The sequence below is a fragment of the Micromys minutus genome (genome assembly GCF_963924665.1).
Source record: "Micromys minutus genome assembly, chromosome: 23".
NCBI lineage: Eukaryota > Metazoa > Chordata > Mammalia > Rodentia > Muridae > Micromys > Micromys minutus.
This window is the reverse complement of record NC_137958.1, coordinates 1,821,989-1,847,704: the sequence shown is the minus strand read 5'-3', so window position 1 is coordinate 1,847,704 and position 25,716 is coordinate 1,821,989. Positions and strand designations below refer to the sequence as shown.

The following is a 25,716-nucleotide window of genomic DNA, read 5'->3' as shown; positions in this document are numbered from 1 at the left end:
TTTGACTCTGAAAACAACATACAAACAAACGATCATAAACACTCTCAGATACTATCATACACACACACACAGTCACATACATATTCACAAACTCACACACACACACTCATACACACACTCACATACAAACTCACATCCCCCATTGCAGTTTGCAGACTTACTCCCTGGATGTCAACAAAGACACAATCAGAATCAGCAGTGTACACCAAAGACCTCTTGACTGCTCACTAGAGCTGTTTTGGGTCTCCTCTTCCCAGATCTACACTCAAGGTCACTTGTGTAGCATAAGGTGATCCACAATCAGAGTATTTATACCGTGGGGATTGGTAGATACAGAGAATAGAATTTTTGTTTTGGTGTATGTTCCATTCTCCCTGAAAATCCAGATGTTAAAGATGCTACCATCTTCTTGTTACCCAGAATCCTCCTAGAGCAGTTTCCTTTCTTGCCGATAGCTCCCTAGCCAGAGGCAGGGCCATCGTGGTGGTGTCTTTGTTTCTGTACTGTTTGCCTGAACAGCAGTGACACTCATCATGCAAGCACTCAAAGACATTTGCCCTTTCATTGGCACAAGACTAAACACTGAGATCTTCTTTCAGGATTAAAATAAGCATAGGTATGGGTATGCTTTGCTACTTTCTAAAGACCCTAATGAAAATGTATCATTTTGCCAATGTCCTTGACTCTCTTACATTGTAAAGTATTAGTTCTTATGACCAATTTAAAATTATTTTTTGCCAAATATGATTATCTTGTAAATCAAGGAGTACTAAGTTTACTAAGCATTTCTAAGAATTGTGGTAAGGTAATATACTAGATTCATAGTATGATTGTATGGTATCAAATTTATTATTTTTAACAAGTGTATAATTTGAGAGAAAAGACTTGTCTGAAAACCTAGATCAAGTAACATATGTAACAATAGGCAATCTAGTTGTATATGGATTGACTTATTTTTATTTTCTGTTAATCTTCCCAGATTGTGGCACCAAAATTCATAATCAAACACACACATATATATGTACACATAAACCCATATACACATGCACACATTCTAAGTTTCCAGTTGGTTCTTAAGGTTTAACAAGCAACAGAGGATAATTATAAAACAATGTTTCAGTAAATCTTTCTAAAATCTATTTGGATTATTGCTGTGGCTTGAGTGTTTAGTTCACTCATGTAGAATATTATCTCTGAGAATATCCTCATGTCAAGGAAGGAGGAACTTTTCCGGGAACTGGGGTTAGGTGAGATCAGTGGCTGCAGGGAGTAGGATCAGAGATCTGAGGCAGCCTGTTCAACCTGGCTGTCCAAGATGGTGCAGGGGACAGACCTGACCAGATGCCTTGCAGATGTCAGTGTACTGCTCTTGGACTTCCGAGCCTCCAAAACCTGAGTAAATCTTGGCTGGCAAAATAGAGACATTTTGAGGGACCCACTTTGATTTGAAGGTAAAGGAGAGATTGGTAAATTCACATTTCACGGGTTTCATCTATACATACGAATCAACTCAGTATGTGTGATTTAAAGGTAATCAGTTGTGAGATTTGAAATCACGGAGAGGCCTTAGGTGTCAGAAAGCTTGAAGGAAGGTTTCCAGGGAAATGGAGGATCTCAGAACACGTAGAAGGAAACAGAGTGGCTGGTTGCTCCAAGTCTTAGCGATGCTTCTCACTACTGTGACAAATGCCTAAGAGACAATTTACAAATTTACAAAATGATCCACTTTGTCCTGCATTGTCCACCTTCCTATGTTTCAAGAATTACTGAACACACTGCCACCAGATGACCAGTCCACTAAAGCATGGACCCTGAGGAATGTTCATTCTATGTTCAAACCACATGAGAGCTTCTTTGGTCTATGTGGCTCCCTGAAAGTCACCGATATGTTCATGATCACCTTGTGAGGAGCTTTATGTCTACTCAAGTCCTTTAATATCATTTCAATGATCCTCAGTCCATTGATGTCTTTCTGTTTTCAGAGAGGAAGCAGTATGTGCCTCAGATAGACCAAGTGTGCTGTGGGTGTCTAGGCCGTCTCCAAGGTCGTGCTGTGTGTTGACATATTTGCTGGTTATGCTCAGACACTGGGCTTCAGCCAGAGTTCTAGCTGGTGATGTATTTGAGAGAACTTTTACAAATAATCTTGAGAGGACAATAAAACGAAAACGAAAGTTTGCAGAATGGAGAAATCTGGGTTCCATGAGGTTCATTTAGCTCTGCACACAAAACACAAACACCCACTGGAGAACGGAGCTGCCACAGTGAGTCATGGGGCATCAGACATCATGCTTACTGGGATTTTTTGGTATCTTTATAACAACCAACTAGAGAAGATTTTAGGAGAGTTGTCGTATTCTTAAGGCAGACTTCAAATGACTTTGGTGTCAAGGAACAGCTCAGCTGTAAAGTCTACTGTCAGCAACTTCATGAAGTTGGGAACACTTTGTCCTTCATCCCAGTTGATAAGCTCAGAAACATCCCTCACTGTTATGAAACATTATCAAGACCCAAAGTTAGCTCAAGGATGTGGACACCTGCTTCCCTACTGATGATGGAGCTGTCAGCACACACTTGGGGATCTCAGAGTATTAGAGACTCATCTTATGTGGTCCTTAGGCCAGACATTTCCTCATTCCCTTTAGGCACAGAACTGAGTATTGGTATTAATCTAAGCAGCTCCTTACCCAGCCATCTAACAACTACTCCCACTCTTCTGCCAGAATCAAAGACACTTGAGTCATTCAACCATGGCTCATCAGGACCCATGATAGGTAACTCATCTGGAATTTAAACTCATTTTTCCCATTAGCAGCAGCTCCTTCTGTCCATGTGACCTTTCATGAGTTACTTTACACCTTCTTGAGCCTCAGTATTTTTATCTCCAAGTTGAGCTAATGATACACCACCTGTACCCCCAGGCTGTACTAAATACCCAGCTTAGCTAATATTCAAGAAGTCAGCTGCAAACTAGGAAGCTCTGTATAATATCATAATTAGCAGATTATGATTCAAACTCTTCGATGTGAACAGTGGAATTACAGGAGAATCCTGAGTCTCATACACTGCTCTCTAGAGTCAGCAGGAAATGCAACCTTAGGTCTATCTGGTTTATGTCTAAGGTGTTTAGCACACAAGAGTTCTGGGTTTTTGTTTGTTGTTGGTTTTGAAATTGTTCATTACATCCTACTTTCTATCAGAGTTTCCCCAAACTTAATTATGTAAATATGAAACCACAACATTAAACATTTTGAAAATTCAAAAATTTTCAAACTATTTTCAAAATATTAAACATTGAGAAATTTCTGAAACCATTTTCAAATGAAAGATATGTTCATATAGTCACTGACAAAAATTATGTAGCTATAGTGAAGCCATGGAAAACAGGGTCCACTGTGACCCAAGGGCAGAAACTATCCAGGAAATAGCATCATATCATAAAAAAAGGAGCATACTGAAAAATGACTCAAGACACCCGAGTTATTTTCTCTTTCTCTTGCTTCTAACCCTTCATCTTGTTTTCCCCCAGTTTTAAAGTCTTCCCAGTTCTTACCTGGTTGCCTCTTCCCTGTATACCCTGCTTCCCTAATTTTACATATAACAAATTTAAGAACCAAACCCAGAAAAGTAGAATTCTCTTTGCAGAGCAGAGAACGAGGCAGACCAGGGCTGGAGAAAGGCAGCATTGTCAACGAAGCTGAGAGAGTTGCTGGGGACACGTACATCCTTAAAATCGACCCCCTCCAGGCTTGTGGACCAGGGCATTATAGAACAAAGTTTTTATTTTACATATAGGAGGAACAAAAGAGACCCTTTCGAGAGAGGACATGAGGACAAGGGCACTGAGCAGAGTCCTTCCGGCTGATGCTATGACGCAGCATTTGGAGGCGGTGAGTGACTACTTTGCACAGGGCAGGTTATGCTTTGGCAATGTTTGTATGATCCACATCCTAAAGACTCATACCAGAAATCTGGGAAGGTCGGGCTAATAGAAAGGAATCCATGGAAAGGGAACTGCCGAGTTGGTGGACCAGAAGGGGATGACCAGGTCTGGTGCCAGCAGCTCCTGCTGTGGACTGGAGCTGCAGATTCTTCAGGACGAGAGAGACATCAGCACCTGCAGGATACAACGTGGGGCTTCAGACTGGGTCTCATCTTTGGCAAACACTTGGGAACATAGCCGAGGATTTTAGGGTCAGTGATATGGGCTGGGCCATAGATGAAGCTAAAGGTCAACACCTCAAAGTAACCAACTGTATACAGTAGAGACACGAAGGGAATGCTGGGGTATATGAAGGGTGGAGACACGGGGTGATGTATACACGGGGTTCAGCCTACTAGAGAGTATGGACTGTCGAGCCCAACCTGGTCCCGTAAGGAAAAGACGCAACATGGCCAGGCCAGGTTCTTCTCTCAGCAGTTTATCAGGATTCCTTTCTTGATGCATTGATGGATCAGGGAGCCCCTTGCCCAGGAAGCTTTCTCCTTTTATCCTCCCTGCCCGTCAGCCAGCTGAGGTGTCTTAACATAATTGGTCAGTAATGTGGCATGATACAAGCGCATGCGCTCTGGGGTGTTTACTAGTCAGAGAGGGCGAACACCCAGCACCATCTTAGGGCACGGTGCTCCACATACCAGGCAAGTGCATCCAATTAAGGAGTAGTTTATCACAGGAAGCGCTTGCCATCGGGAAGGCGGAAGGAGGAGGTTCCGCCATCTTTGGGGCGCGGCACAGCGCAGCTCCCTACAATGGACTATGTTAAAACACTACAATTTATTTAGTAGTTTTAGCCCCCAATCTCACAAGCAGTGTAGTTCAAGCTTTAACTGTCCCTTGCTCTGTGAAATCTTCTCTCATTTGCAAATAGGGTTTCAGCGTGGGTAACTGAATGAATGGCTCATCTCCAATAGTCTACCTTGCTAAAGCTCATAGCATAGCTGGGAGCTTTTCTTAGGTTCAGGGTCCATGAGTGTCCATCCACTGATCCACATGTTATCTCTGATTTAGTTCATTTAGGGTGGCTACAACACACTCAGAGGATACTTACTGAGTTCATGATTCTGGTGGCCAAGGGCTGTAAGCAGCATTGTCCTGGTAAGGGCTCCCTACCTCTGTCACAGCAGGGTAGAGAAGACTAGATGGATCTGCCTCATACACACAAGACTGGAAACGGAAGTTCCTTCACTCTATAATGATCTACTTTTAGAGGGGCTCATGCCTGTGAGGCCTTGGGTACACCAGGGACCAGCATTAATCCATTCACAAGGGTGTTACTATGGCCCAAATACCTCTCACCTCATAAAGGTCCTCATGTAGGGTACCCAACCTTCTAGCAACTTCCAACCTGTCGTGATAAATTGTCTCCAAACACAGCCTGATCTGATGGGAAGACATGTCTCTTTCAGGAGCCATCCAAGAACCTGGTTCAGGAAGACAAAATGTCTTCGATGAAGGGCAGAGGCACTTGAGAATTTATATACAGGGGAGAATTGAGATAGTCTTGACGGTAGGAAATAAAGAGGCCAGAAGAAAGGCTGGGCAGAACTTTAATGTGTAGGCACACACCTCTGAAGCATACCCAGTAGTCACTGCACCTGGCTGTAGCTCTTTGGATACTTATAGAGCCCAAGAGTGCATATTCATGAATGCTCGGGAACAAACATTTCAAATTTGCAAAGTATTAACTGAAAGCATTTACAAAATACATGTCATAGAAAATACCACAGACCCAGAGAGTAACAAACACAACCGATTCTCTCTCTCTCTCTCTCTCTCTCTCTCTATATATATATATATATATATATATATATATATATATATATATATATATATACCCTGGATTTTAATTTTTATATACATACATGCATACATACACACATACATACATAAATACATACATATGTGTATGGATAGGTATATGTATAGGTTATGTTATATCTTCATTCCTGTGGCTGTAATCAAACACTATAACCAGAAGCAACTTAGCGAAGGGTTCATTTGGCTCATACTCTGGAAATATAAGGCACAGAGCCCATCACTGAGGGAAGTGAGAACAGGAATGTAAGGCAGGAGGAACCAGAAGCAGAAACCGCGGTGGAACGCTGCTGGCTGCTGACTCTGAGGCTCATGCTAGCTAGCTTTCTTATAAAGCCTGGGTCTCTGTGGCATCTTTTAAAAATATCTGTGAAGAGAATCTTGGGTCCTATTTCTGCTTAATTCCTCAGGACTGAGCCTAGGAGGCCATCACCTGAATGTTGGTTTTCCCTGCCCAAGCATGTACGGGCATTTGGCTAGCATCATAGAATTGTTGGGACATGGAGCCTTTCAGGGGAATTTGTACCCCTATTCTCTGTTGGCAAGTCTGGGTTAACTTTCAGGGAAGAAGTAATTGCTCTCCTGCAATTACTTTCAGGTTGCAGGCAAGGCCATACCTCCTTTTATGCCCTTATCTATTTTCTTTTCATCTCTTGCCATGAGCTTAGGCAGCACAAGGTCCTCACAAATGCAGCTGTGGGGTCTCGTATTTCACAGAACTAGAACTCAAATCAGTAACAAACCCCCTTTCTTTCTGTATTAGTCTGTCTTGGTTATTTGGTTATAGCAACAGAAGAAGAAATGACACAGAAAATTATCATCTCTTCCCTTCCTCCTCCCCTTTCCTCTCCCTCTCCCCATTCCCCTAACCCTCCCCCTTCCTCTGTCTTTTTCCTCCTCTTCCTCCTCCTTCTTAATTAGCTAAGATCTCGCTGTGTAGCCCTGGCTCGACTGGAACTCACTATGTAAACCAATCTGGTCTTCAACAGAGATGCACCTGCCCCTGCCTCCTGAGTGCTGGAGTTAACAGCATACACTTTTTAAAAAATTGTGCATTTATTGTGTTTGTTTTGTAATGAGATCTTCCCTAGGGCTAGCTGTTCCAAGAGGGCCCTCTCTTGGCTTCTTCAGGCAAATTGTGACTAGCAACAGACATACTTCAGCCAAAGCTTGTGATGAAGCAAAATCATTAAAGTAGCTAAATGAGAAAATAGTGTAAAATAGTTGTACACACACAGCATGTTTAGAAAATCATGTCAAATGATGATTAAAATGTTGGTGTGAGACTTAGCAAGCAGCTCATTAACCATTTTGTACACAGAGGTTTTCTAGAGGGGTGTGATCATGTGGAACAGGGGCGATCCTTGGAATAGGGTGACCCTGGGGAATACAGGCTAATCCTTCTAGAATGTGGCTGTGGATTGGAGTGATTCTTGGGATCGGGTGATCCTGAAGAATGGGGGTGATCCTATGAAATAAAGGTGTTGCTACCATCTTTTTGCTCCTGGGATTAAGGAAAGAAACCAGGCCATTGGATAAATCTGTGAAAAGACCCAGCTTCCCACGGGCTTCACTGTCAACGTTCTAACTGCTGGACAGCTGCTTCACAGTCAGGATACAAGGTTGTGTGTGTGTGTGTGTGTGTGTGTTTGTGTTTGTATTTGTGTGTGTGTGTTGTGTGTGTGTTTGAGTGTGTTTGTATGTGTCTGTGTATGTTTGTGTTTATGTGTATGTTTATGTGTGTTTTTGTTTGTGTGTGTATTCATCAACCATTTTCTCTTCAGCAACACTGTACCCCGATTACATTTCAACCCTGATTACATTTGAGAGAATTGAAAGAATATTTTCTTTTACAATTATGTCAGATTTCTTTTTGTTATTTGTGTCTTTTGCCCAATATTCTGTGTTAGTCATCGTCTTACTCATTTTGAAGATATATTTATATACTGTGACCTCTTCATGGATATGTTTGAGGCAAATATACTTCCACAGTTGTTGAAGGACAAAGGTACCATCATTTTAGTTTAAAGATCTTAATTGGCTTTGTTTTTAGTTCTAGACGCGGGTAATACTTTTATCCAGTGAGCTGAGCAGGTTAGTTTTCTGGAGAGAGAAGGGCTGAAGGAAGCAGAGACTAGCAACAGAGTGGGTTGGTCACTCCAAAGTTATTTTTCCTCTAAGACGGGACCAGGTAGGCAGGACGACAGGAAGGTGACTGCTCAGTTAGCAGCGGCTACCTCAGGTGGCTTCTGAGTCATCCTACCATTGCAAACAAGTCTGCTTATGAAAGTGGCTCCTACGGTTCCAATCTCAGTTTCTTGGGTCAGATAAGCAGCTTAGTTTCAGTTGAATAACTGGGACTTTCTTTTGTTTGCTTTTTGCTTTGAATAGCATCTCTCTGTGTAATCTGGACCTGTGTCCTGTCTCTACCTCCTGAGAACTGGAATTAAAGGCATAGACTACATCACTCAACCATTAATTACACCATGAATAGATGTGACTGCTTTGATTTTCTGCCTGGTCTGTTAGAGGGCACAGTGCAGGATCTTGTCTGAAACCATGGTCTTCTGTAAAGTACCTTAGACATGATATAAATATCACTATTTTCCTGTTCATTTCTTTGTGTATGTGTGTATTGTATATGTTTGCATATATGTATTATGTATGTATGCAGTTTTGCATGTATGCATTATGCATGCATGTTTGCATGTATGTATTATATATGTATGCATGTATATATGTAAGTTCATTTATGCTTGTGTGTGCATGTACATGTTCACATGTATGTGTGTGTGCTGTTCACGGGCTCTGTGTCTTTGTTCCCTCAGTAGCTTGAGGGTTGGTACTACATCATTAGGACTGTCTCCTACTTACCTAGAGTCATTTTAAATGCACAGCTCAGGACAGCCTTGCTGGGTGGTTTGGTGGCATACTGTGTGACATGTCCTTATCAAGTTGTTTCCTCAAGCCTAACTGGCCCCAGTGGGGATTTTAGCATATAGCTAAGCTGGGTCATTATCATAGGAACAATGTGGAGTGCAAATGTTGTTTATAGTGGAAACTTGGGCTAGTTTTTAAAAAAAATAGAAAATTCGCTGTATATATCAATTTTATATGGTTGTATAATGACAATCATATACATGCATATTTATTCACATACACACACACACATGATGTATATGGAGTGGATTCTCCTCTATACTTCCTATCTTTCTCTCTTTCATATTGATCCCTTTGGTTATCCAAGACAATCTCACTCGTATTTTAATGACACATATATGTGCACATAAACACATATATACATGCATAAATGTATGTTTTTTGGGGTATCTATCAGAAATATAGAACCACAAGAAGAAGACATGACATTTGTCTTTCTGAGAGTAGATTAATTTATTTAACATGATGGTCAATATTTGCATACCTTTCCTAGCAAATCACATAACCTCATTCTTTATGGCCAAAAATCATACATGTGCATGTTCACCTGCTGTTTGACATCCAGATTGATGTCATTGTGAACAGTGCAACAATAGCCCACTGATATATTGGCTTGGCATCCTTTTTGATAAATATCCCAGAGAAGTACAGCTAGATCATGTGATATATGCATTTCTAGTTTGCTGAGGGACCTCGTACCGAATTTCACAGTGTGTTTTTACACTTCCAGGTCTTTGGCTTTAGAATTGGTTTTTGGGTCTGAGGCCACTGGTGTTGCGGCTGAGTCTGCATCTGAAGAGTTCTGTCAGATTCTTGGCATAGTGATGTTTCAGGAGACAGTGGTCTGGGTGACTCTCTATTACCTGCGATCCGTAGGAAAGAAGCAGGACTGCGTGGTCGACATGAGGCGTTTGTTCTCACCATTTTCTTGGTATAGGGCAGGACTTTGTAGCACATGTGAGAATTACATGTGGAGTTAGAGCTGAGAAATGCAGACTGGGCAAATTAAAGTGGGTCAAATGAAGCAGTCAGCAGAGCAGCTGGCTGGCCACTCGGATCCTGGGCACAGGAAATGTCACCAGTATGCGCTCTACTCCTCCTTACGGTCTAGTTCTGCCAGCATCTGAAACAGCATCAGTAGAAAATCCATCTCGGGGATAGATCTTTAAGTACAGAAGCAAGCCTCCTGTTCACCCTGCTGAGTCTGCCCTGCATGAATCGATGGTTCTCTGTGCTGTTTCTACCTGATGTCCCAGGGATGGACCTCATCAGAGTTGACATGTACGACACGTATGTACAGTGTAACTATCTACTGCATTGTGGGATTTTTAACACAAGCGAGCCACAGGTCAGAGTGCCAGCAGCTAGCCCAGAGAGGACCATGGAGGCGAGGAGAGGGCTCTTCAATGGGGCAAATCATTGGAAATAGGGGCAGAGACTAGGGACAAGATCAAAGCAGTCGGCAAAACATGCAAACTCATGCACGCAGCTTACTGAGCACACCTTAAAGACGGAGATTCAGAAGTGCTTGCCACTGAAGCATGAAGAAATGATCAGATTCCCTGCCCAGCAAGGAGCTTGACTAGTCATGCCTGTGTCTGTGCCCCAGCATGGGGAGGCAGGGGTAGGGAAGGTAAATTAAGGGGATGCCTGGGGTTTGTTGGCCAGCCAGTCTACAGAAGAAATTAACTCCAGGTTCAGTGGGGGACTCTGTCTCAAAAGTTAGGTATACAGAAATGAATGTGATTACATGACCCCAGTGTCACCCAATATTGACCACTGGCATGCACACACACACCACCACCACCAACACCATCACCACCACCACCACCACCACCATCACCTCCACCACCACCAGCAGCATTACCACCACCACCACCACCATCACCATCACCACCACCACCACCACCACCTCCACCACCACCATCACCACCACCACCACCACCACCACCACCACCACCATCACCACCACCATCACCACCACCACCACCACCACCAACACCACCACCACCACCAACACCACCACCACCACCATCTTCACCACCACCATCACCACCACCACCACCACCACCATCACCTCCACCACCACCACCACCATCACCTCCACCACCACCAGCAGCATTACCACCACCATCACCACCACCACCACCACCACCACCACCATCACCTCCACCAACACCACCACCACCACCACCACCACCACCAACAGTAACAACCAAACAATGCCCCCCAAATTCTCTTCCAAAATTAAACAAACCAACAAAACCACTACTACAACAAAAATAAAAAATGAGCAATTTAGTGTAAAAACCACTAAAGCAATGTTGCCAGTCTTAAAATATATACAAAAAATAGAAGCATCACCCTATGAGTGCCTGTAATTCCAGGGAGGCTGGAGAATGGTGGTTGTGAATTTGAGGCCATATGAGCTGGAGAACCTACATTAAGCCCCTGCGCCCCACTCCTGTGTGTAAAACGATTTCATGCTAACAGAAAAAGCCGGTTTGTTTCATACAAACAAGAGTTGAAAGAACTGGGTTGGATCTGCAAACAATTTACCTCCCTTTCAATTTTCAAAAATTGCATATCAAGTACCTGATCTACAATTCAACTGTAAAACATAAAATTCTTTTAACTCTGTGTGTATGTACTGTGTTAGCACTTGATGGGGGGAGGGGTTGAGATCAACCCTTTCTCCCAAGGCTCCACCTTGCACACATCTCGGTTGGAGATTTGTGATTGTTATATGACAGACTTGTCGAAGATGATATCATAAAGATGAATATGATCATATGACCCCAGTAGCCGAGAGTCTTCTCTATTTGTCTATTATTTGATACCTGAATTCCCATGAAGGTTTGAGAAAGCTACTGCATTGCTCCCAGGGACACACACAGCAATTTGTTGTGTTTGGAACAATGGTCAGTGAGAATTAAATGGGTTTGTGAAACAATTTTTTTCATACCTTAAAGCTAGTAAAAATTGAAGTATATCCTTTGGAGCCGAGAGTCCTCCCATCCGTGGGTTCTTTGATTCCTGATTGTGTGTGTGTGTTTTTTTTTTTTCTTTGTGGGCAGACATCCCAATTGTCTAGCCATTCTGACTTATAACCCTGGCTGAACTGTGGAATAGGTTTCTGTCATCCTGAGTCTGCTAAGAGTGGTCACAAGTTCCAGATGACTTTTCAAGCTTCAGACAAGTCACCAGACGTGGGAAAACAGACCTTTCTCTCAGGAACTGAAGAAGGGACATGCTTACCAACTCCGATGTGGACAAAATGCTATAGCTTACAGATTGGCCAGTTGAGAGAATTTGCTTAGAGAGAGAGAGAATTAGCTAAATGTAAATAAATTGCCTTTGTAAAAACTGTACACTTCCTGAGGCTATTCAGCTTTCAAGTCGACACACAGCTAAATGAGTCCCTGGAGCCTGTGCCCTGGGTGATGTTGTGAGCAGCAGCAGTGCACACCCATGCTGGAAAGGATGTGTATGCACTGTTGTTTTTTAGAATAGGCTAAGGCCCCACCTCCCACAAACACTGCTCACCATCTATGCAATTCCCCATCTCCTGTCATTTTTACTGACCCTCCCCAGGGCTCTGTTGGATAATCTTTCAAAGATTACCAAACCTAGCTATGTGAAAACAAACTCCTCTGTAAAACTGTCCCACCTGCATAATAAGTATTAGAACACAACCAATGAGCTGAAATTATTGAATCTGTATTTAAAGCCTGAAGTATTTAAAATTTCCTGCCTGCTGATAATCTTAGTTAAGCACCTTGGAAATAGGTCTGATTACTTCTCGTTAATTGCCACTTTTAACCCTTAGGGGATAAAAGTCTAGGAATGTAAAGTTAGTTGGTTGCTTAATGACTGAAGTCAAGATCATCCTTAAAATAATATCTACTACTTTTAGCTATAGTTAGCGTTATGGACTTCTATGCAGGTCTACCTCGGGCGAAGGCTGTAAGAACATCTCCATGGTTGGCAAGGGTAGAGGATTAACAAAGATTTTAAGGAGGTCATACCAACACCTAGGTGTGTGAAGACAGGTGTCCCGTGGCTCAAAAACTACCTTTTGGGGGTTCCGGTGAGTGATATTGCCTGGTTACCTTCCCTAAGGGACACGTGTACCAACACATGTACCTTGAGGTTTATGTGTTAGGTCCCTCATCCCCATGGACAGCACTGCAGGAAGAGCCTAAGGAGAGGTGATGAAGTCAGTTACCCACGGAAAACACTGCAGGCGGGAGCCACACTGCTGTGCTGTGACTTAGTCACCTAAAGTGAAGAGCCACCACCTACTCACAACCGAATACCATCATCCTGGGCACAGATCTGCTGCAATACTGATACCCTTTTGCTTTTTGTCCATCTGTCCAACCATGAGATGGCCCTTGCCCTGTACCTATACAGGGCATACTGTCAGATCCCTTACTCTTGGAAACTGGGAAAGAAATGCCTGTGGCTTCTGAATTATCCAGTCTGTGTTCTTCTGGCTGAGGGAGATAAGGGCCATCTTCTATTTCCAGACTTTAGGCATATGATACTGAGCTAACATTAGCCAATAGCTCTTGATGATTTCTCTCGATGGACAGGCCCCACAGACCCCAGAGTCACGCAATATATGGAGGCTCCTGTGTTCCAGATGGGCTCCATGTGTGTTCCGTATATTTGCTTTTGGCCACAGTGCAGAGAATTCAGTTCAATCTTCCCTGAAACTTCCCGGCTTAACTTGGGATTTCTGTTCTTCGTGAATCGATTTGCTCTGATGCCTAGCTTTCTACATCAAAGGGAACACAGTCTAATCTCAAGATGGAAGAAATGGGCAGGTGGTGGGTGGTGCCTCGTCCTTGAAACAGGCCAAAACAGCTAGTCTGAGCTTGGGTAACAGAACCGTTTGGAGCAAAGGAAGTGAGCCCGGTGTCAGCCCATTGTTTCTCAGACCTGCTGCTTCCCATTGCTATTGAAATGACAGCTCTAGCCCACAGTCCACCCACGTCCCATCCTCTGCTCTTTCCTTCACAGCAGAGACACAGTATCACTGCCCCCCAGTGCATCTTGGTCCCTAAGAGAAGAGTGACTGCCCAGTGCTCATACACACAGCCCTCTGTTCTCATCCTTTATGAGTCCAGATGTCCCCTGGGGTTCCTGCGCATCCTTGGTATGCCGAGCATCTCTGAGAGCAGAATTCTATCTGTTCACTGGATACAACTTCCCTCATGCTCTGGAAAAGAAGACTCGGTGGAAGACCTTTGGAGACATGATTTTACTGAGAGACATAGCTGCAGATCATCAACTAATGGGATGATTTGGTCACCAAGTTTATTTTTTTAATCTTAGGTTTGAATTGAACAATGCTGACACAGTTTTCACTTCATCGTTTCTACTATAGCTGGAAACCCGAGGAAGTAAAAGTTGAAATCTGAGTGAGAATAGCCACAATACGTTTTTGAGGGAAAAAAACTTCTCAACATATTATTTATTAATAAATTTATTCAGAGGAATACATTTATGAGGATTCTGAATATTCTAGGATCTATTAGCAAACAGGTTCTTCATGCATATATGCATAAGGAAGGCACTTTTAAGAGGAATAGATTTATAATTGTATATTTGTGGAGAACACATTCTCAAAAAATAAGAATATATTCACAGGAACATTTCACATGCAAAGTATTATTTGTCTGTTCCTGCTAGGAGCTGCAACAGCAAAAGGAGTATTTGTGAAGATGGTATGGAACAAACAAACAGAAAGAAATCAGCTGAATTGATGGGAAAAATGACCATTGGGTGGAAGGTTAAGAATCGGTTTAGGTCAAGCAAGTGATACAAGGAACAGAATCCCATTCAAACCCAGGCCTCACTACAAGGTTCAGGTGCCCTTACTGTACCTCAGAGAATCCTAATTCTGACTCAGAAGATTGAGGGTTAACTCTAGACAGAATTGAATTGTGTCAGAAATTCCAGAACCTTTGAAAGCCATCATTTGACTGGGGAGAGATAACGTGCTATCACAGCCCGTCTCTGGTGCTGCCATTCTGGAAGATTCTTGTAATGTGTGGGCTATATAAAATCATGTGTCTAATATGAGAAATGAAGTGTGTAGAAATTGTTGACGGTAGGTTCGTTTTAAACTGTACTAGTGTTGTTGCAAGTGAAATAATTTAAGTTTTGCAAAAGTTATCTGAAATTTACGGTCACTCCGCAAGTAAAGTCTGAGAAGTCCTGAGCTCCCTTAAGATTCTTGCTAATGATCTAAATTTCTAGCATCATGATGTGGACTTGTGCTGTATTGTGCAAATGGTCATGTGGGGAGAACTTTTTCTAATAATATTGATGTTTCTATTTCTTGGAATCCTACTGACAATGTTTTGCTTTCTTGCTGCCTCAAGGGCATGTTCTAGCTGAGATTTCAGAGCAGTGGCTGAAGGCAGGAAGCCCCACGCCTGTGGGTTTATGGACACTGTGTGACCTCTGACACTATGTAGGGACTCCTTCCGGTAGGGCAAAATATGTCACTCTTAATATTTCAGACCATTCTTGAGAGCACTGGCTGGCCTGTGGGAATGGAGGGAAAATGCCTTGAATGGAAGGAGTTTTCTCTCTTCTCTAGTAGTTCACTCCCCTGCCACTATACAAAAATGGCTGCCATCCTGCATACGGCTACTCTGCCTTTAAATGCCAATGCAGTGTGTGCACCATGCTGCCTACATTTAAATACACACATATTCTCCAACCCCAAATCATAAACAGACTCCCGATGTGGCTACTTGTCACCATTCAGGTGGCTTGAAAGTTTGATTGTCTTGCTTCATTCACCACACAGCACACGGCTGTGTGTCCTATAAGTGCCAGAGACTTCATTAAGAACAGAGAGTCAACAATAAACATGGCTGTCAATGACAGGCGACTCATCTTCTAGACTGATGGGAAGAGTTAAAGATGGAGTAATACCACTGATGAATGAAGTGGAATAGAAAGGTACTGGTTTCTGTGGGATCACTTACAGGGAAGGTACCAAGAAAAACCACTGAAATGCTGAACTTGGCTTTGAAGCGGGATACACAGCAGTGGAGGGCGCCCAACAGTAAGAACACGGTGAACTTGGAAGAAAGAAGTCCAGTTTAAATCTAGCCTGACACATGGAAGAGGGGGGATAAAGGGGTAAATAGGGCTGGAATATAGAGCTCTTGGAGAAAGCTCGACCTGCAGGGAGCAGTCTGTGACAATGAGCTGTGCTCACCTCTTCCTCCTCCAGTCATGTGGTGGTAGGAGAATTTACACCACAGAAATAGAGCAACTTGGGTGACTTTTATTTCATGGTTTGGTTGACAATTTTATGATGGCATGAGGGTGTGAAGAGATCTGAGTGTCCTTTAGGGATATGCTGAGATGGAGAGTATAGATAGATATGAATCTATCCATACCTGGTTTCTCCTAGGAAAAATAGTTCAACATTAATTCTCCTCAGTGTCATTTATTCTGTGCTAGAGACTACTGATGAAACATCTGTTTTAAAGATTTGTTTATTTATTTTATATGAGTACACTGCAGCTGTCTTCAGACACACCAGAAGAAGGCATCAGATCCTGTCATGCGCCTAACGTCTCGCCAGCAAGAACAACACTCGGCAACAGAATTCTTCTGTGAACAACCTTTATTGTACAGTACTCTTGAGCAGGAGACCACGTGGAAGAAAAGTGCACTGCTTATATATGCCCAGGAGACTCGTGTCGCTATCTGATTGGTGTGCCCTCCAGTATCTCATTAGCATGCCCCGAGAGCCGGCTGTGACGTTCGTGGTACATGCGCACTACGTCCCTCAGGCTGGACAACAGCTCTGTTTGCTGAATCATCGGCAGGAAGCCGGTGCCATCTTTGGGTGCGGCACAAACGGCTACCAACAAGATCCCATTACAGATGGTTGTGAGCCACTATGTGGTTGCTGGGACTTGAACTCAGGACCTCTGGAAGAGCAGTCAGTGCTCTTAACCACTGAGCCATCTCTCCAGCCCGAAATATCTTGTAGTAAGAATATGAGACACAAATCTTAGGCTTTCTAAAAGAGTTTTTTAATATATAAAATGAACAATACCAAAGCTTGTGTTAGTTAAAAACTTTATTACTTAGTCTCTCATACTATGAACACTGTAACAGGTTCCCTAAGAAAACATGCCCTAATGGACATAGCAGTCAAAACCAGCAAGTTTCCCTGCTATGTGATGCACATACAATTACCTCTGTTCTTCCATAGCTGAGAAAACTCAGAACGTAGATTGTGGGCAAGCACAGGCTGTGACCACACACCCAGTGAGACAGAGACAGTCTACTTTCACATCTTAGTAACATTTAAATATGTTACAACTTTTGCATTTAACAGTAGAAGCAGCGATTCGTTATTCCATGTAGAAGTCTACCAAAACAAACAAACAAACCCAACATACCAAACACCACAGACATTAGAAGCTGTGATTCTTTATTTCTTATCAAACTTACCTTAAAGCACTTAAAGTTTTTTTCTTCAGGTTTTTTTTTTCCTTTTTCAGAGACCAGAAATCAGAGAAATTCTCTAAGCAGAATCAACTCTGTTAAAGTGAGAACATTCTTAATGTCGCAGAAGGGAATTGTCATGTCTGCTTTTTTCCTTGTGCCTCCCACATTGGTTCCCACAACTGATGGATGAACTGGATGATCTTTTGTTTCCAGGAGGGTATCTGCCATTGCTACCAAATGAAAAAGGACAGGGTTGTGGATTTGGGGTTCTAATCATTTGTAACTATAAAGTTTCTTCCCACAACTTGAATGTCAGACACAGTCAACACATCCTGAGCTCCTCCCTGGAGGTCTTTTGTCCTGCTGCCATACCTCTGTAGACATGAAAGAAGACCTGATTGGTTTAAAATAAATCATCAACAGATGAGGGGAGAGTCCATCTGCAGTTTCACCAGGCTGGGAGCTGGAGGAAGTTGATGCAGGTGAGTCTTTGACCAATGCCAAGTGTCCAAGACAGTCTAGATTGCGTGTCCTCAGGGGTGTCTCGGCAGGCTCCTGGAATGGCCTCCAACCCCTCCTGTTACCTCTAGGCACACTTCTGGCAGTAAGCTTCCAGGGCACCTTCGAGTCAGAACCAAGGAATGGTAGGGAATAAAAACGAGGCTTCGTGGATCATGAAAGCAGTGTGCTTGTTAGCACTTCCTGAAGCCTCACGAGTCTTCTGAGGAGCACCGGATCCATCTCTTCTGTTCAAGGCACCGATAACAAACGCAAGCCATGGCGTTCTGGTGAATAAATTTTCGAGCATTTACCACAGGAGACACACGTGCGGAATGGAAAGTGTTTCCTTTCAGAGGGGAGAGTAGAAAGGCACACATGGCTTCTTCAGTCTGCTGGCTGCACGCTGAGCAGTAAGGGTGGCACCTAAACCCACACTTGGACCTAACTAAGCATTTGAGTCATTGGCACTTGGTCATTTATCAAAGTCTGCCATATGCCTAAACCAGATACTTTAAAGGGTCCAGATTAAATACTGGAATGACCATGGGGACATTAAATTCAAGTGGATGACTGCCAACCATGTCCCCAAAAGCACAAGTCCTGGTGTCAGTGGATGTTCAGAAGCACATTTATCTCCTGGCTTCTTTGCCAGAGGCAGCATCTTCAGTGACATTCTGGGAGTTCCTGAACATCAGGATAGAATTGTAAGTCTTCAGTGCTTTGACAGTATCTGCCTGGGTCAGAAGCAGGAAGGCTTTGCCATCTATCTGCTGGGAATAAATAAACAACAACAAATGTAATAATTTCACAGTGGGATCTGTTCACCCCCCAGTAGCAGTTCTGGATACTGAGGATGACAGTGACTCTAGATGTCCTTGCTAGAGGGATGTCCCCTCCACCCAACACCATTGTTTTCACAGAATAGAGAAGTCACATTAGACTTGAGGGTTCTCAGTTTGTTCGACATAAATTTAATATAGTAATTTCCCTGAGCACAAAAATTCCATTGATATGTTTAAAGGTATCACCAAACAAGTCTCCAATGAGTAAGGCACCACGTACATGCTTTGTCTAGCGTTACTGTTCTGATATTGTCCTCTGATCTCTGAATGCACACTGCAGCATGTGCCCACACTGAGACACACACACACACACAAACACACACACACACATCATAATACAAAGCAATACTAGAATATTAGAATTTTTTTATACTCAATAGAAATAGAAGTCATCTTTGTCCATCAGAATTGTGATTTATTCTAATTTTATCCTTTTAGATTTTCAGTAACTTTAAGTTTTTCTTTCTATAATAAAAATATCATAAGCAAGAAAAAAGATGTGATAGTTGTTTTATTTATTACGTTGTAAACACATCTATAAATGATACCAGAATGATTCCTGGTTCCGGTCTAAATTGTGGAGTACAGATGTATTAAGGACCTTCACCATGGTAATTCTGGACCTTGTACGCACAGGTGTCAATCCATGTTGGATACTGCGACTGTGCTCTGTCCTCATTTGACAGGGAAGTGTTTCTAAGTCAGGAAAGCTTGTGGGCATATGAACTGTGAGCTGTGTGTGCAGGCCTGGGTGCGGTGTAGCCAAGCTGTGCTGTGCTCTAGTGGAACCACAGAACCCTGAACTTAAATAGTCACTATCAGATTACAAAGCCCTGAGGTTTGTGGGATGCTACAAAATGCTGCAGGGAGGTATGGCTCTGAGGGCTCCAGGACCCAGAATGCCATGGCTCCCCTTGAGTCATGCATACTTTGAACTTCAAGTGTGGACAAGTGTTTCAGGCTTTAGATTCCCTGGGTTGTAAGGCCCTGGAACTATGAAGCACAACAGTGAAATTTCTAGAGTCATCAGGAGGGTGGTCTGTGATACTGTCCCTCCCCCCACTGTGCCTGGATTTCCTGAGGGTGGCCTCTAAGGCAAACTGCCTTTACAGAGAGTGCTTTGAGGACAAAGGACAACTGTAAGAAGCTCAGTGCCCGAAGGTTTGTAGTAGCCATGTGATAAAAAAAATCAACATTTTCTCCTTTATCATCTGCAGCAGACCCAGCCTTCTCTGAGGCCCCTTGGACAATGGATGCTGGCTTATGAGAAATGCTAAGCAACTGGGAACATTCCCAACCACGGGAAGGCAGGAGGCAGCAATGCCAAGGATGATGCTCTGACTTCTCACATCTATGCTGAAGGAGGTGCAAGCAGGGAGGTGGGCCAGGCTTACTCTTCACTCTTTCCCCAAAGTTGCTTAGAGCCACCAATGGGAAGCCTAATTCATGCAATCTAATTCATGTAATCTCCCACACAATAGTCTGAGAGGTGCTCTCTGTGTCTTTGACAGGAAAACTAAGGGTAGGGATGGCTGTGCACCGGCTGGCTCTTCTGTGGTCCCTTCTCTCACCTCCCCCATCTAACTGCTTTCACTTACACTTAAATAGATGGAAACAAAGTACTTGTGGAACTAAGAGAGAGGACACATATCTAATATTTCCATTTGTCATCTCCTTCTTGAAGCACTTGGCCTGTTCATCACAGCCCAGAAGAGACTGTACAAACTCAGCCACCTAGGACACAGACAAAAAAGATGAATTTAAAACATGCACCTGAAATAAGTTGGGGGGTTTGGATAACTTGTGAATAAAAATACACCCCAAGATCCAAACACTTGGAATCTAGACAGTAACTATGGAATCACATTGTCGTATTTTTAGCTCATTAGACTTGTCCTGTGTCTAGTGTGTTCTCCGTCTCTTTGCCACACAGCTGGCCTGCACAGAGCAGTGAAAAGGGACAGTGACATCTGTGTAGAGCTCTGGCACTGGGAGAGACTCCTGCACCTGGTCCTCCTAATCATGTGGAGATGGTGGCCTTGGAAAATAGTTATCACAGGGCCATCAAGATAATAGGAATACCTTGCTTGTAGGCACTTCTAAATAGCAAATTCCTCCTGGTCCCCGGAACCATGAATACTCCACCCATCCATGCTGAACTAGATCCCCACATAAAAGATGATAAAATTGAATCTCAGAGAGGCTTAATAATTTCATAATCCTACTCGGCCAGTGAGCAGCAGAGAACTTAAAATTCAGTTTATCTATTTCCAAGCTCTGAGTTCTGGAAATCATTCTCTTCAATTTAACTTCTACACACACATTCTCGTGCATGCGTGTGTGTGTGTGTGTGTGTGTGTGTGTGTGTGTGTGCGCACACACACACACACACACCTACACACACACCTATACATATACAGCCCCACATACCTACACATACACCTACACATATACAACCCCCACACCTACACACACACCTACACACACACCTACACACACACATTCACACACACACACACACACACCCATAAACACACACCTATACATATACACCCCACACATACCTATACACACAAACCTACACACATACCTACACACATATATACACCCACACTCACACCCACACCTACACACACACAACTACACACACTCACACAAGCACACACCTACACACACACATACCTACCTACACATATACACCCCCACACACCTGCACACATACACTCCTACACTCATACCTACACATACACCCCCCCACACACCTACACACAAACACACCCCTACATATCTACCTACACATATACACTCACACCTACACACACACACATATATACACATGCACACACATACACACACACACATACAGACATGCACACACACACACACACACAACCACCTTATAGTTAGACTCCTTACAGTGCAGATAGCCATCAAGTGTGGGTTCTGGATAAGTGGATGGTGTTGACTCTGGACTCTGGATAAGTGGATGGCATTGACTCTGGACTCTGGATAAGTGGATGGCAATGGCCTTGAGTGTTTTGACAGATCTAGCAGGCTGTGGCTGACCTTAAGCTGGGACTGGAGTATATGCATTCCTGGGATCTTAGGTGAAATTGCTTGTTTTGTCTTTCTACCTCCTTGTTTGACTTGATGGTGAGCACCTGCCTGTGCTTCTCACAAAAAGGGGGAAGGTCTGGGGAGCCCTCAAAAGCTCAAGTCCTTATACCAACTGGAGAGCACATCCTCCAAGACTCCAGAAATCAGTGAACTCTGGTTCTATAGAATTGGATACCAGATAAGGTGACTATTCTTAGGGCTCAGAATAGTGAGGACCAGCATCAGAAGACACACCTGTGTTCTTATGGCCACATTTAGTTCATGGAACTCAGAAAGTTCAGCTCCTAGGGGACACTTGGCTCTGTATTTTTTTATTTGCCCTGGCACTGCAAGTCTGGCTCAGCAGAACTGATTTATGATTATCCTTCTAATGAGAAAGGGAGGATGTGAATTTTAGGAAACTCCCATAAGCAGCCAGTAGGTGCCCTGCATAGACATCCCATTATGGGAGGACTTCAGTATAAGTGTGGTCAGACCAGGCTTTGTTCAGCGCGGTACCTAGTGGTCCACCAGAAGCTCTCTGCCCCCAGAGAATTCAGACAGAGGAGGAGGCCTGGTCAGTTTGCAAAGTTAATCTGAATATCTTTTCCTAGATAGACAGAAAGCATGGATTATATGTTGGTATCTGAAGGGAGTTGATGAAAGCCACAAAAGGCCACCAGTCAAGCCACTTTGATGAGAACCTGGGGACATGATAGCCTCTGAAGGAGGCTGTAAAGGCTACAGGAGTCCAGGACAGTGATGGCTCTGAATCCTTCCTAGGCTGCTCCCTGGGCCGAGAATGTCTACCAAGACTATGCATGAAGACTTTGTGATGGGCACACCTCTGAACAGGACTGAACTCTGTGGAGTCTAAGGTTTAATTCAGAGAGAGGACAAAGGAGAATGTCCTGAAGGCACAGCTTGTCCGTCACATTCTGGACCCTCCACAGGATGGGTGCAAAGGCTTTTGGGAGCTCAGGGAAGGATCAGGGTGGGGGAGGCTCCTTCAGTATAACAGTGTTTCCTGAGATTGAAACTCCTGACAAATGTGTAGAATCCCAGGAGCCATCCCAGAAACAGGACAAGCCTGAGAAGCAGTGAGGAGCCTGAGAAGCAGAAGGCAAGTGGGGGAAAGCAGGGTGGTGTGGTCCCCTGGGATGGACTTGTGCTTCTGACAGCAGACAGCAGGGAGCCCAAAGTCCTGCTTCCTGGCTTGGCCACACATCACACATTGCCATCGCCTGCAGAGCTTGCAGCCCGGCGGAAACACGGACTCAGGCCACAGAGATTATAAATGAATGGAGCTGGACGGGGTCCAAGCACTGGACATTTATTTTCAAGGCTCAGAAAGATGCTGCTGTGTGGTGAGGGCTAGGACCACAACCAAGGACAAGCTGTAAGGGTGACACTGCAGTGTCTGCCTGGACTCCTGAAGCCGCCTTCATTAGGTAGGAGGTCTACAGCCTAATTTGAAGTATGAAAGTCAGGAGAGAGGGAGGGGTGGTGGTCAAATCCTTCACACTGGCCAGGCTGGGAATGAAGAAAGGAAGCCAAGCCAAGTGCAGGTTCTCAGCCTCAGAGCTACCAAGTTCGTGGCAGAGGCTCTTCTATACAGTGCTTCTGTGTATGGTGGGGCTCTTGTTCAAATTCCTGGACTCTAATCCCTAGCTGTGAATAGCAATTTTGTCTTCTAGCTGTGACATCCCAAAAGATGCATCCACAGGCTGCCAATAGCCCCTTGAGTCTACTGCCAGAGATACTTTCATAAGAAGAATCATTAAATATCATAGGCAGAGAAAAAAATAGAAAAGGTTGATGAGGACTTGGTTCCAGACATAAGCTTTGTTCTACTTCATTCAAAGTCAGTGTGTGGAAGGCGTGCCAGACACAGGGGCAATAGCCTCCCACGTCAAGCTGAAATAGTTGCCCGAGACACAGTCTCTTATTCCTTGTGCCAGGAGTTTCTGATCCCTGCAGAAGATTTGCTCTGATCATTGTATGTCGCTGGGTGGCCAGCACTACATGGACTCCTTCCTCTTCTCCAGCATAGTTAGCTCAGAGCTCACCACCCACAGCAAATGTACAGTTCTAATGGGAATAACGAGTGTGTGAGACCATCATCAGACCACAGTCTGGGCAGCTCGGTGACATCACCTGTTTCCTTGCCACTGGCACTTTTTTTCTGGGGACTTAGGTTCCTCACCTTGGCTTTTTGCACACAGTGGGTTCTCCTCACCTTGGCTCTCTGCACACAGTGGGTTCTCACCACCTGTTCCAGATGCTCTGTTTCTTGGAAAGGTCCCTATTTTTACTTTTGATGGCAAACACCAATGATGTGATCTCTACCAAGAAAGAAGTCTTTGTCCAGATCTTAAAAATATCTAAAAGCCTTGTTTGGTATGATTAGGCAATACTTACCGTCTTAAAACTAAGTTCCATGATGAATTTTAGCAGAAAGCTTGTTTGGCTAGAGGGTTTGCAACTGTAAAAGGTGAGATTTTACACACTAGACTAAATAATACTGAAGGGCCTTCTTTCATTCTTCTAGTCAAAGACCCTTTCTCTGTAAACGTTGCAGACAAGAGCTCAGAGAGTGGACACTCTCTGAAGGAAGAAATGGCTGTTATTTGCATCTGCCCCTCCCCCATGCTGCCTATGAAGTGGGTCTTGCGGGGGACCAAGGCCATGGTGGCTCTGGAGAACACCCATGCTGTGGAAAGGTGCTATATGAACTTGTGCCCTTGGCTCTGTTTCTGGAGGTGCATCCCTGTCTTGACGGCTGCTCAGTGGGCTTGTATGTTGTTGGCCATACGGTTCTGGGAATCACTCTGGGTGCAGGGACTGACAGGTATCTGTCTTCCATAGTTTTGGGAGCACAGGGTTCTGTATCCAGGTTTTATTTTGGAAGGACTCTGAGAAAGTTAATTGTAGGCATGAGACAGCAGTTTGGGAGACTAAGAAGAATGAGTGTGCCTGGGCTCTCCCCTGGCCTTCCACTTTATCCATCTCACGTTCCCCCATGACCTACTTTCTCTGGCTTCCTCCCTGGAACTCACATGCCTCCTTTCTGCGGTGGGCTGCTTCTTCCATCTTCCTTTCTTGCTGAGCCTGGAGGTGGGCGCTGTACTGCACAGCCTGAAATCCCCCAGGACTGTGTTTCCACTCTCACTCTAGTGTTTTTAACAGCAGAGTTTATTTGCCCCCCTTGACGGGCTCCATTGCAGAAGGCTGCTGTGCTTAGCCAGCAGTACTCTGGACTTTTCAAAACACTGCCTCCTGTGTTAAGCCTGCTTTTAAAGTGCCTGCCATCTTTTATAGTTAATGAACATTAGGGGAGCACTTGGTTGAGAGCAGGACAATTTATATGTTGTCCTTTAAGGAACATTTTAGAATAGAAGAGGTAAAAGCAACTACATATGAGCCAAACAAAATTGTGCCTGGGATGATAAATGTGTACTGTAGCCTGTGTGGGGGAAGTGAACCAGTTCATTCATCCACTCATTCATTAACTCATCAGCTCACTCACTCATCACTCATTCATTCATTCACTTATCCATTTATTCACTCATTCATTCATTCTCTTATCCATTCAGTCGTTCTCACTCATTCTTCATATAGACTTTGGTTTCACACCTATTCTGAATAAGAAGATTTTCTTCGAAGATGTATAAAAATATATTTAAAATACCCTAAAATATTTTACTCCTTGATCTTGTAAACTTAAACTCTTACATAGACTATGTCTAGCACTGAGATATAAAAATATGCTTCTACAGATAATAACTCAGTGTGTTCTCACATCTTCACCTCTAATGCAGTGGTAGAAAACACCAACATTTATGACACACAATATGATACCATGTGTTCTTGCCTTTCATTTCATAGCCACTAAGCCCAGTTCACAGCCTCCCCATGCTTTGCAAACAGTGCCGTGAGAGAGACTGGAAACAATGACAAAGGAGATAAAGCCAGTTCTCAGCCCTGTGGCCAGTGACAAAGAGTTTGATCTGGCTTCTCTTCACA

The 25,716-nt window shown here is 43.7% G+C and overlaps 1 protein-coding gene across 1 annotated transcript in view; it reads right to left on the bottom strand.

The window, feature by feature from the left end:
• Positions 1 to 18,381: 18,381 nt before the first annotated feature.
• L3MBTL4 (L3MBTL histone methyl-lysine binding protein 4) overlaps positions 18,382 to 25,716 on the bottom strand; it is a gene marked incomplete at both ends in the record, with an annotated part of 378,564 nt that continues 371,229 nt past the window's right edge. The window contains 2 exon segments of the mRNA XM_080936343.1: positions 18,382 to 18,522; positions 20,266 to 20,328. Of these exon segments, the coding sequence (XP_080792469.1) occupies positions 18,382 to 18,522; positions 20,266 to 20,328 (204 nt within the window).